The sequence below is a fragment of the Uloborus diversus genome, chromosome 3 (assembly GCF_026930045.1).
Source record: "Uloborus diversus isolate 005 chromosome 3, Udiv.v.3.1, whole genome shotgun sequence".
Lineage (NCBI taxonomy): Eukaryota > Metazoa > Arthropoda > Arachnida > Araneae > Uloboridae > Uloborus > Uloborus diversus.
In genome coordinates this window covers 151,591,324-151,604,249 of record NC_072733.1, presented here as the reverse complement: position 1 = coordinate 151,604,249, position 12,926 = coordinate 151,591,324, and the positions used below count along the sequence as shown (strand labels likewise).

Genomic DNA, 12,926 nt, shown 5'->3' with positions numbered 1-12,926 from the left:
TATTTTATAGCATTTTTCTCCGAGAAAACTATAGCATACGACTTACGGAGAAATCGCTTCAAATGTTCTCCGATAAATTCAAAATATATTAAATAATTAAAGTTAAAAAAGTTAATAAATTAAAGTTAAAAAAGAATGTACTACGATATTGCATGACTACACGTTTTTACAAAAAAAAAGCAAGTTATGTAGTTTTATGGAGTATCTTAAACAGCTAGAGATCCATTAAAAAAAAAAAAACATTTTATTGTTGCGCTTGTGCTCTACAACTACAATCTACAATGCACAAGGTTTTTTTTTTTTCAAATCAGCTGAAGCTACAAACATATACAGTGTAATCCCGTTGCAACGAACTTCAAGGAACCGCAAATTTTGTTCGCTGGAACAGGAATTTCGTTGTAACGGAATTCAAACAATGAATTGGATTCCGTTACAACGGAACCCGATTTGGACCCCGAATTGGAACCCGATTTAAGAATCGGGACCGAAAATTTATTTCGTTGAAACGGAAATTTCGTTGTATTGGTATCCGTTGTAACGGAAATTCACTGTATTGACTATAATTTTACGGATTGAAGTAACACAAACTATTAATTCACTACCCCTGAATGCCTAAAAGTTCACTACAAGTACTCTTACATGTGTGAAATTTAGTGCAAGACGAAATATCAATGAAGAATAATCTTTTAACAGATATTTCTCAGAAGGTTTTTTTTTTCTTCTGAGGTGGTTCCTGAACGCTGCGACATTATTATACTTATGGGATTAGAAATATGGGCCAAATTAAAAATAATCACCCAATTACAGAATATCTATTTTGTAAGCCAATTACTTGAGGTTGTTCACCCTAATTTTCTTTTGAAGTTTCAAGGCCTCATAAATCTTCCAAATAGTCTGATTGGCATGTGCTGGGAAATGATCATCTTTGGTTACAAAACCTTTTGAAAGGCTTTTTTATGTGCGAGCAAAACTTCAGTCGTTTATTTGACTCACCAAGTGTTATGAAGAAAAAAAGTGTAATATTATAGCCTTCTAAAAACGGAGAAAGAAAATAAGTCTCTATTTAGTTTTTTGCACCCGTGCATAAAGAGATTAGATGCCTAATCCCTGAAATGTTTTTTTTTTCCTCTGAAAAACCGATTTACATACTAGTAAATGCTTGTTCACATACATATCCATGACTGAAAATAATCTTTTTTTTTTTTTGTTCATGAATTCCCTACTTCGCTGAAAAGTAATTATTTATTTAATTAATGGGGAAAATCAAAAGCTCGTTTTGTAAACTTTTTTGAAATTTAGCAACTACAACCAAGTTAAAATATGAATTTTGAAAGCAAAATTGTATATCTAATAAATATTTATGGAAATAAGTATTGCAGCCAATTTTATACGCTAGTCTGAGTCAAGCTGTTGTCCTCCAAGAAAGATTTTCATGTGCGCAAAAATATGCAAATTGGAAGTGCGGACTGTGGTGGTGGAACCGCAAGCATCATACGTTCTTCTTCGAAGATTCAACATTATTTCCACACGTTACTGTTACTGATTAAACTGTTCTTTCCCTGGACACACACACATTGCTCATTTGTCGATGAATTTCTGCTGCATTGCACCCCTCAGCATACAGAAATTAAATGACAGCACCAGGGTAGTCCCGAACTTAAATTTGGAGGGCGGGGGTGGAAATTTTCAATTTGCCAAACGGCAAAATGAATTTTTTTTTCTTTTGTGCATTAGTGTACTTAAAATTTCATTCTAAGAGTATTTAGTTGTTTCTGAATATTGTATGAATTTCATGTTTACCTTTTTTTTTTTGTTTATTGGGGGGGGGGGGTGGCACCATAAATTACAGCCCTGGGTGTCACCTGTGTTAGGTACGCACTGCTGGTACTTCTTGAGGGAATCACACTGCTAAGCGATTTAGAATTCGTCCAGCTTAATCAGGTCGAAAATTGCTGTCAAAACACCAATTTTCTATGAAAAACAGTTCAATCCATTTTCATTTTTTGTCTTACTAGTTGTAAATTTTTAAAAAGTGGATTGAGCTTGTTTTTATACTAAACTTCTCGATTTTGGATTATAATAATTATGCAACAAAATATAATTTAGCTTATATAGTGAAACATGAAGGGGAAAAGAGTAGCTTTTAATTTAGAATAATGTATTCATGCTCCAAGCTGCCTTAACTCCCTCTCACTGAGCTGGATGATTTATTCAGAAATTTCGATGTTCCTAAGGATTTGTTACAACTTTATGGCTTTCGATTTAAAGGAAGTGAGTGAATTTTAGTTGCTAGTACGTCAATTTCTTGGTTTCAGGGCAGAAAACAAAACTCACATCAGTAATCCCATCGTTTTCGCTTTGTTTAGTCGTGTTTTTATATGTTTCTGGAATTCCTTTACGACCATTCAAAATATAGAAATTTGGCTTCACTGTAATATAAATATCATTGTTAAAAAGCTAAATTTAAGGTCTTCCCTTTAACTTTCTCTCTCCATTGCAATTTAGTAAACTCGAGATGGAGGGGGGTAATTAATTTGATCCATCTCACGTTCTAGCAGGTGAATGATACAGTTTTTTTTTTTTTTTTTTTTTTTTTTTTTTTTAAGATTCAGACCCATATTTTTTTTTCCTTAAATAAAAATACATCGGCTCAGCTATCAACTTAAACTTCAAATATTTTCTCTATTCTGATATCCTAATCCTGTCAAACTGGTAGATCAAAATTCGTCCCTGTACACTGTGCAATTGTTTTTCTCAATTTTTATTAATACAATATGACGATCTTTATAAATTCTTGGTAACAGATTGGAGGACATGTAAGTATAGCCAGGCCTAAGTAATTAAATATATATATATATATATATTTTCAGTCAAAAGAAGTTTTTACATTGCTTTTTTGAGAGGGGTTCTATTTTTAAAACAGAAAATTTTGATTTAAACTGATTTACTGACAAATTTTATTTAACTTTCTGTATCTCTAAGCAACATTGAGGAAATTTTACTTCATGCATTTCGTTATTGATTCAGCAATTTTTTACTTAGTATGATTCATTTGAAAGCAAACAAATCTGCAAATTATGACATTGCATATTTTATTTATAACCCGATTTTAAATCAGTTTGTTGGAATGTTATTAAAAACTGCTGAAATAGAAATACAGCTTAAAAGTTGAATGCGTTTGAAAAAGGTTTGATTAAAGAGAGATTTGTCATTACGTTTAATGCCATTAAAATTCAGTCACAACTTCGGCAAGGAAAAACAAGAAATTAGATTTGTTGACCTCCCTACTGCAAACAGAACTACCTATTTGTTTTTTCTTCTTCTTTGTTTATCATGATTGACCACTCTCTTTTTATTAGAAATGTTTTAAACATTACAGCTTGATCTAAAAGTAACCAAACTGTATAGTGTTTGAATAAAAGAAGCTTGGTAATGAGTTTCAAAGCTGATATTCATTTAAAATAGGACCCATTTAACTCAATACAATGTTTTGAACGGTCAAAAAATTTATTTAACTAGGCTTTTTAAATTTCGTTTTGGGAATGTTTTTAGCACCTGTGTGATGGCTGGAACATTATCCTAAAAAGCTCCTTTCATTGCAGTTTTCAGTTTTGGAAACAAAAAATAGATTCGTTTCCTCACTCACTGTTGTATTCACCTGACCTATCATCGCATGACTATTTTATGTTCCCGAAAGTGAAAACAGCAATGAAAGGAAACTCTGGCTTTTTCGGATGATGTTCCAGCCATTCAAGCAGCCTGAAACGAGTGCTAAATAAAAATCCCAAAACCGAATTTAAAAAGTCTATGGATAAATTGGTTGATCGATCAAAACATTGTACTGAATTAAATGGAGCCTATTTTGAATAAATATTAGCTTTAAAACATATTATCCCGTTTATTTTATTATATCACTAGAAAGTTCGGTTACTTTAGATCTCACTGCAGATCTACTAGTTTTTTGTCCCTATATTAGCTCATGGAGTACGCTAATGAGGTTGGTGCAGAAGAAGTTACTGCCGAGTTAAAACAGAATAATGTCAAAAATGACAATTTTGATGAGAAACAAAATTATGTGCTCAAAATATTTTACTAAAATGGTTGTTGAAAGTGAGTTTTCATCTGCAACGGAATTGTGTATTCTGAAGTGACGCATTCATTGTTACCATCAAAAACCAAAAATGGCAATTCTCATTTGCACTAAAATTATGTATGCGTACTTTTAATGCCTTTGTGTTAATAGAAAGATTTATGTATCTTTTCTCTTAGGACCAAAGCCCTGTCGAGTAAGTGAATGGTCCGAGTGGGGTAGATGTAGCAACACTTGTGGGTTTGGAGAACAAGTTCGGAATCGAAAAGTGACACATTACTCATTGCGAGGAGGTCGCCCTTGCCCAGCGCTTCAGGAGTCAAAATGGTGTCGGAGCAATGAAACATGTCGGAATGAAACAGTTCTTTTTTTTCGATGGCAGTGAATAAATCATGTGATACTACATTGTCTTGTTGGTGTGATTATTCTTTTTTTTTTTTTCTTTTATTTATTTATTTAATTTCTTTTTTTTTTTTGAGATGGATAAATTTTAATGTTCTTTACAAGACATTAAGCACTTTTAAAAGGGCCATTCTAAGAGATTACAGCACCTGGGGTGGATATTTTCCTCCGCCCCCCCCCCCCAACTGAAGTAGGTTATAATTTTAATGCGCACTTTTGTGTTTCTAGTGAGTTACATTATGGCCCTACGATCATGTATTCTAAAAGTTGTGTGTACAGTCGGACCCAGATTTAACGAATTCACCGAACCCGAGACTTTTATACGTTAAATCGGGGTTATTTGTAATATACTAATCTTATAAAAATGCACTTACCTTACCCAAAACCCCTAATAAGCAACTGTACTTAGAAAGTGTACACTTTTTATTCAACATTTCACGACTTATTACACGCTAGTTATTTGAAATTCTTAACTACTGAGTAATAGATGTTTGACTTGACTCGAAATATACTTGATACTTGACTCGAAATAGTACTCTTTCGACTTTAAGGGGAGAAGAAAATACTGTGTCGTTTGCAGCCTGTTGCATGAGATATGATTTTAGTTTTCAGGCCATGTAATGCATTTGAAAAAGTAAGTTTCAATAAGAGTTCCACTATCGCTTTTTGCATCAAAATCACTATTCGTTGGTTGTCCCCTCGCCCGTCAAAAATGGCTGATTCCAAGAAAAGTCTTCCTTCTGCTTCGGACAATATGGATGTAATATTTGGAAAACAATCCAATATTTCTTAACTCAAATGAACAAAAAAAAAATTTTCTGGCTGTTAAAATAATTCTTTATTTCGGGGTTTATTATTCGGTAAATAGGAGTTTTAGCCTTCATTTTAGTTGGGGGAAAAGAAAAATTCGCTTAATCGCGAAATTCGTTAAATAGAGGGTCGTTAAATCGGGGTCCGACTGTATCATATAGTAAAATACAAGAAATTCATCTATTGTTTCTACTTATTTTGCTTGCATATTAATTACTACTTAAAATGGAATGATATTAAGAAAAATGATTAGTTATGCGGTAAAAACTTTCTATTTCTATTTCTATTCAGAGTCACAACTGACTACAACTGTATTTATGTCGAGGACTGCATACTAAGTGCCTTGCCTCCATTATTTTATATACCGATAGATGGCAGCACCATCACCGGATCGAACAGTTAATGAGAATTTAGAACTAGTCCAAGAGCTAATAGCTACCTGGTGCTAGCACCCCCAGAGGTATCGTTTCACTTGGAGGACATTGAGACCACGAGCATATTTAACGTCGCCCAGTCCCCTTTAATGACGACGGTGGGTCTTCGACCAGCGGGGATCGAACCCGAGACCCTCCGGCCCCGAGTCCTATGCCTTACCGATCAGGCTACCACGGCCCCCGGTAAAAACTTGCCACTCGGCGCGCTCTCATGTCTTGGCGGCAGGTGCGACTGCGCCGCTCATCCTGACCTTTCCCTTTGAACAACCCTATTCTTATTTGATTTTCGCTAAAATTTTTTCAATAGTAAACAATAGAGAATTTTCTTCTAACGTGATACCAGAACTCGAGCTGCAGTTTTCATATTTTATTTCGTCCACGATCGTGTGACTTAAAACTAATTTTCGTTTTCTCCTAATCTAAAGAAACATGACGACACTCTCGTTTGACTTATTTTTACTTTGATCTGAGCTGTATATCTAATTTTTTTTCAAACAAATTATCAATGAAATTATGTACTGCTTTTAATGAGTATAACAAATAAGTTGAAAATAAACACCTTTGGTACCAGCATTTTTTCTGGGACTTCTAGTTCTGGTTAGTGTTTCTTTCGGAATTCTTAACCTTCTTTTCGATGGTCAATCCTAGTGCAAAAAAAAAAAAATGTTTATAGTTTGGTTGTAAAAGCTATTAATGTTTTATTCATAAGCATAAAAAAGTAGAAAAAAAGGTTCGGATTTACAATCAGTTTCAGTGGGATAGTGAAGGTTGAGTTTTGGGGGTAAAAACACTCCTCAGAGGCATTGGTTTTAACATAAATGCGTATTCTAATACAGTTACTGTAGTTTAAACATTTGAAAGGACTGTTTTGTTCAAGAAATCCCCTCCAGAAGGCTTTCCTGGCTGCGCTTAGTGACCTGTTTGGTATTCAGTCAAGTGTTTATATCCACCCAAAAGTAAGGCAATATTAAAGACTGGTGAAATTTCAAAATGATTAATGTTCTTATTTTGAATTTTAGAAGAGGCGTGAAAAAATTTAAAAAAATGTTTTTGAGTTTAAACTTTTGTGAATGAAACATTACTCGAGTAATCTTAACGTTTTTAGTGTCTGGCTTTCACTTTCTTACTTTTTCAAATTTTCCTTTCTGTTGCCGATGACGTAATTTCTTTCTTTTTTTTCAACTTATTGCTTACTTAGTTTTCTTTTGTTTGTTTTGTTATTATTCTTCATCTTTCTATCACTTTTTTCCGTGCTTTCCTGGTGATGTAAGTTTTATGACCATGCCCGGCCTGGTCCATGAATTTGTAATTTCTCCTTTGAATTCCTCTGTATTTCGTCCCTTCTCGCTCAATTCCTGTTTTTCTCGAGTTAATTATTTTAATCCTCTTTCATTTTTTTTTAATTTAAATTTCGTTGTACATAAGGAACATGTACCTAGCGTCGTTATCTAAAAAGCATTCGCACTGTGTGAAATGTTTTCAACGTCCTAGAGAATTAAAAGTAAATTATTTGTATTTATTTATTGATTTATTTAAAAAAAAAAGAGTTTGTTCTTAAAATTAAAAAAAAAACCTTTGACCTAAGTGGTAAAACAATTTTTAATTAGTATTTCAATTAATTTTTTTCTTAGTATTTTCCTTTTGATTCAAAATTATCCATAATTTCTAAGTCATTATAGCTGAAGCAGCTCTTTAATGAAAATACGGAGACTATTTCTTGCTAGAATCGTTTCTGCAGTAGCGTGCATGCCTCAAAGAATTACCAGTTAAGAAGTGCTGAATAGATATTAGTGGTTATTATATCTTTTAAACGTAGCATGATCATCGTGCCATCCTTCTAATTAAACTTATATTTCAGTGATGCGACAATGCACAAACCAACATCACAACATCGTAGATGCAAAAGTTAATTGTATAGAAAATGAATAAGTAGTAGACTGAAGATTCGGATTCTTTTTAATTCATTTGTTTGAATCATAATTACCTCCCTTCATTGAGCTCAATCCACATATACTTTTCTTTTCACGTTTCACAATGACGAAGTTCAGTATAATGCAAGGTCTAATGCAGTCCTGGATCTATGTCAGTTTAATTTACCTAAAAATTGTGCTTTAAATAATTTTCTGTTGTAATAGTCTAGAAGTTTACACCGATTAAAAACGCCTAATTTAACTCACATTAACTTCATTTCTATTAAATATTTTAATCTATTGTTTTCAGCAGATTTAGTAATAATTCGTATAATTTAGTTAGAAGACTAGTAAAACGACTTAATAATACGACGGATTACTTATTCTTTTTTAATATTCCATGTTCGTTCCTTTGCATACAATGGTCGACATCTTCGAGAAAAACAAGGAACAGCTTTAAATAGCTACGATTCGATCTTTAAGTCTCTATTTTCTATTCAGTTTTTACTATACAGCTCATTTATTAGTCGGTCTTGGTCCCACCTCAATGAAATGTGCTGCCTTTTATTTCGATTTCTCTTCTGTTAATGAATTAAGTGTACAAAAAGAGTATATTTATTTTTTTCGAGATAAAGTATATGGACGAGGACAGTGGAACTAATAAGGAAAGAAAAGAAGATAAACATTAGGAAGGAAGAAAGTAATTTGTGTGCCCTTGACCTTCGTAAAAGCTACAGAGTATTTGAATCTGAGTTTTACATGCAGTAACATTTATTTTATTTGCGATGCTTTTTCGTGGCATTAAACTGTTTCTGTTCCAGAGAAATTTGAGGAGTAATTTATCAAAAGGGAACATATCTGCTTTTAGAAAATTTCATTTTATGACATTTTCTAAATCTTTCAGATGACCTTTATCAAATCACTTACTCTCAAGAAGTCCAAACGTGGAAAATCCAATTTTATTTAAGGGTAAAGTGTGACTTTTTGAACAAAAGATAATAAATCCGTCATCTGCACATTTTTTTTGGAACAAAAGGGGACACATCCTGAAAGAATCTGTTGTGCGAAGACTTTTAAATCCAAAGGAACACATGTCCAAAATCCTCAAATTTTAATCCACTACTTTTAGGTTCATGTACAGTCGAGTCCCGACTTACGCGAGGGATGCGTTCCAAGATCTTTCGCGTAAGTTGAAATTTCGCGTTGTAGAAAATGGTATGTGTAAAAACTTTTATAAACATACCCATACGGTTAAAGACACTTGTAAACACCACCTCAAACTGTTATAAACCATTTCTTAACTATACATTACTGTTTCTTAAATAAAAAATTGAATTTTTATTTATTGTATTAAAAAAAACTATTTTATTTAACATGAAAAACTGCTACGATGCACAAAATCAATGATCAATTGGGAAAGAAAGACGTAAAATAAACCACTACGGTAAGTACATTATGTAGTAAGAAAAACAAATGCACTATAGTTGTACCAAAGAACATATACTGTACAGTAGATCCAGTAATGATATTTGTAACTTAAAAAATTTCAGATAGTGATGATTTATGCTGCGTGATCAAACAGTTATTCTTATATAATTTTAAATACACAATACAGTTGCTTCACTAGTTCTTTTATAACATTTCCATCTATGGCAACACCCCTCTTCCTGATTTCTTAAATTCACAATGCAAGAGCAGCTTCCATTTTCACAATTTTTGCATTTTGCTAAGAAACTACTTGGTGAACTTTTACGATTTCCCTTTCTTGCTTTTCAATTGTAGATATGGAAAATTCACTCATACCTAATTGTCGTGTTGCCTTTTACGCATTTTATAGTTGTTCAAGCACATAATCTTTAGCTTTTCTTTAATTGTCAGAAACTTTTTCTTTTTACTTATATCTTCACAAACTTTAAATGAAACACCGCTCTTAGGTGTCATTATGTTTCATCAACTTTCCCATATAGAATGAAAAAAATAAATGGAAAATGAGGAGTAGGTATTTGTATAAGCGATGTTGAAACTAGTACGGTGTGGGAACTTCCACTCTTAGAGTGATGCCAAAGGGGTGAAGGTCCATTCACGAAAAAACCGCGATTCCCTTCGGAAAATTTTCGTGTTGCGGGTGAAGAATTCGCGTTAGGAATAAAATTCTTGACAGGGAAAAAATCGCGTTATAGCCATTCCGCGTAAGTCGGATCGCGTTGTAGCGGGAGTCGACTGTACTTCGATATGAGAAGGTGAAATATTACAGCTTTGGTGAAACTGGAATTTTCAACATTTAGGTTTTCGTTCAAAAGGGCACATATCCAAAATTAAGAGGGCGATATCTCCTTTTTTTTTGCAAAAACATTTTAAACTCTAGGCCATGATTTGCTGTGCTTTTGTGCTCAATTCTGTACCCAGAGAAGTTGATAAAACTATTTTGCTCTTACCCTAATTCGTTTTTCTCACCCCCTGAACATTTTTGGAAAATGAATATGTTCCCTTTTGATAAATTAGTTCTCATTTATCTTTCAAATTAGAGCATTCACAGCAAAACAGAGAGAGTATCAACCAGTGATCTGATAAAAACGATGGGGGTATTTTAAGGCCCCTAATGTAATTTTTTTAAAAAATCTTTTTGCAGCTGTGATTCTTCAGGAAAAGATAATGTAAACGCAAAATAAGTCTTTTGAGAAATGAGTTAGTAACAGGTCAATTTCATTGCAACTATAGTGTTGCAAAGGAATTAAAAAACTGGGTTTATTCCCGGGAATAACTCTGGTTTTTTGGGAAGGAAATTTTGAAAATTCCCGGGAATTCTTAAGTAGTTTAAAGAAAGAAATTTTTTTATTTATATTTAGATATTTTTCCTTCTTTTTTAAAAATTTTTACCCATTTTACAGTTGTAATAGCAAATTGCGTATTTTTTTTTTTTCCAAAATAATTATGGCAGACATCACGACAGTACATAGGAGTAGAGTCCATGTTGTTTTCAAGTTCATGCAATGAATCAAAGGATCTTACATATTAGGAGTCTTATAATGTTTTATTTAATGCAGCAATTGATGCGTTTATTAAAATGGCACATCAGTTTTGACCTTTGACTTGCTTAGACGTAATGCCCATCATAAATTAAAAATGAATAAAATGTGATAGAATAACACTTTAAGGATACATTAAAATCGTAAAATTATCCTTTTACAAGTTAAATTGTGTGTATTGGAAAAATGAAAGTTATTTCTGGATTCAGCGGTAAAAAATACAAAAGAAATAAACGAACGAACCCTATTCCTTGTTTCTGCTTATTTTTCAATTCATTCAAATGATTTGGTCAAAAAAATTGAAGACAGAATCCCAATGCTAAGAAAGAAGATACTTATCTTGAGAAAAGAAATTTAACGATGTCTCCTCAATAATTTGAATGTGTGCAAACACAGCAACCCTTTTTGTAAATCTATCGTTTTCACTTATTACTTCTTCCCGGATATTAACTATTGATGCTCACATTTAAATTCGGACAGTCACTATGATTACAGATTTGATTTAGAAACTTCCAGCGAATTTTTCAAACCAGTTACCTTCTCCTGAACGAATTAAATATTCATATTGCAAAGGCAAATGACCTGCAACAGTAGAAATTCCAGTCCCAAATTATGACAGAAAACAATATCTCACAATTTTTATGTTACATTATTAAAGGCCCACACGCACGCTCACGCAGCTCACATGGTGAATCAATCGTACATATTAGTGTAAATATTAAAATAAGCAGTCTATTTAAGAACAAATTTTTGTTTTTCTTGCGGGGGCTCAAAAACGTGGGGTAATGAGTGCATATTTGAAATAGTGACAAATTTATGAAAGCTACTATGCCTTATAAAGCGTTAAGATTTTTCATGTGCAAATTATGCATAACGGGAATTCTTTGCCGTATTAACCGTTATCGAAAGAGTGCCGAGAAGGATTTCCGTAAGAGGAATTTTTTCGTCATAGAAAGTGCCCGGGAAAATGTCGGTAACGTGTAATGTTTTCCGTATTCCTCGTTATCGAAAGAGTGCCCGGAAGGATTTCTGTAAGGGATTGTTTTGTCGTAGAAAGTGACTGGGAAAATATCGGTAATGGAGAATCTTTGTCGTATTCCCCGTTATCGAAAGAGTGCCTGGAAGGATTTCTGTAAGGGATTGTTTTGTCGTAGAAAGTGCCTGGGAAAATATCGGTAACGGGGAATCTTTGCCGTACTCCCCGTTATCGAAAGAGTGCCTGGAAGGATTTCTGTAAGGGATTGTTTTGTCGTAGAAAGTGATTGGGAAAATATCGGTAACGGGGAATCTTTGCCGTATTCCCCGTTATTGAAAGAGTGCCTGGAAGAATTTCTGTAACAGGAATTTTTTGTCGTAGAAATGTCCGGGAAAATATCGGTAACGGGAAATGTTTGCCGTATTCCCCGTTACCCAAAGAGTTCCTGGAAGGATTTCGCTAAAGAGGAATACGGCGAAGAATCCTCGTTACCGAAATCCTTCTAGGATGGCTTTCGATAACGGGAAATGCGGCAACAAAAACCCAGTTGTCAAAAACCTGATTAGAAAGATTTTGGTAAAGAGGATTCTTTGCTGTATTCCCCATCATTTAAAGAGTGCCTGTAAAGGATTTCGATAACGGGAATTCTTTGCCGTAGTCTTCGTTATCGAAAGAGTGCGTAATATTATTAACTGCGTTAGCGATGTACAAGTATTTTCCTTAACGAAAAAAGTTATGTTTTTCATCGGATTCAGATTGTACGTGACATTTACTCTATCGAAATGGGATTTGAAATTTGCATTTTTTTATTAATACTTTTGAAAGAAAAATGCGTTTCACCTTGGCATGAACTAAAGTTTTACCTATCTTTGAAAACACGATCAAGTTCCCATTAAATGACTGCAAGGCTGCAACTGTAGGGGAAAGATCATGCATTATTTATGTTGAAGAGGATCATTTGCAGGCATCTGCCGTGTTTCGGTGTTCTGCTTCATAAAAGGTTTTTTTTTTTTTTTTTTTTTTTTGTCTTATAGTTCAATTTCTAAGCACTCAAATTGGTTACGACAAATTTCTTTATTCTAGATCTATTTTTAAATATTGTTTTGGATCTGATTACTGAAAGAAGATTTCTTTGTAACTTAGAAACACTTGTATGCAATTTTGATAACAAATTTGTGAATTATTGCTTTAGTTTTCTGGAAATCAGATCATAAGCAGTGGCGGATAGGTTGAAAAAATCGGCCCTGGCATTAGGAGGTGTAGCGGCCCCATAGCTCT

The 12,926-nt window shown here is 33.4% G+C and overlaps 1 protein-coding gene across 1 annotated transcript in view; it reads left to right on the top strand.

The window, feature by feature from the left end:
- Positions 1-4,488, top strand: part of LOC129218551 (spondin-2-like) — a 66,718-nt gene extending 62,230 nt beyond the window's left edge. Inside the window, exon 5 of the mRNA XM_054852855.1 lies at positions 4,270-4,488. Coding sequence (XP_054708830.1) covers positions 4,270-4,475 — 206 coding nt within the window. The 3' untranslated portion in view covers positions 4,476-4,488. The remainder of the gene's footprint in view (positions 1-4,269) is intronic.
- The last annotated feature ends 8,438 nt before the right edge of the window (positions 4,489-12,926 follow it).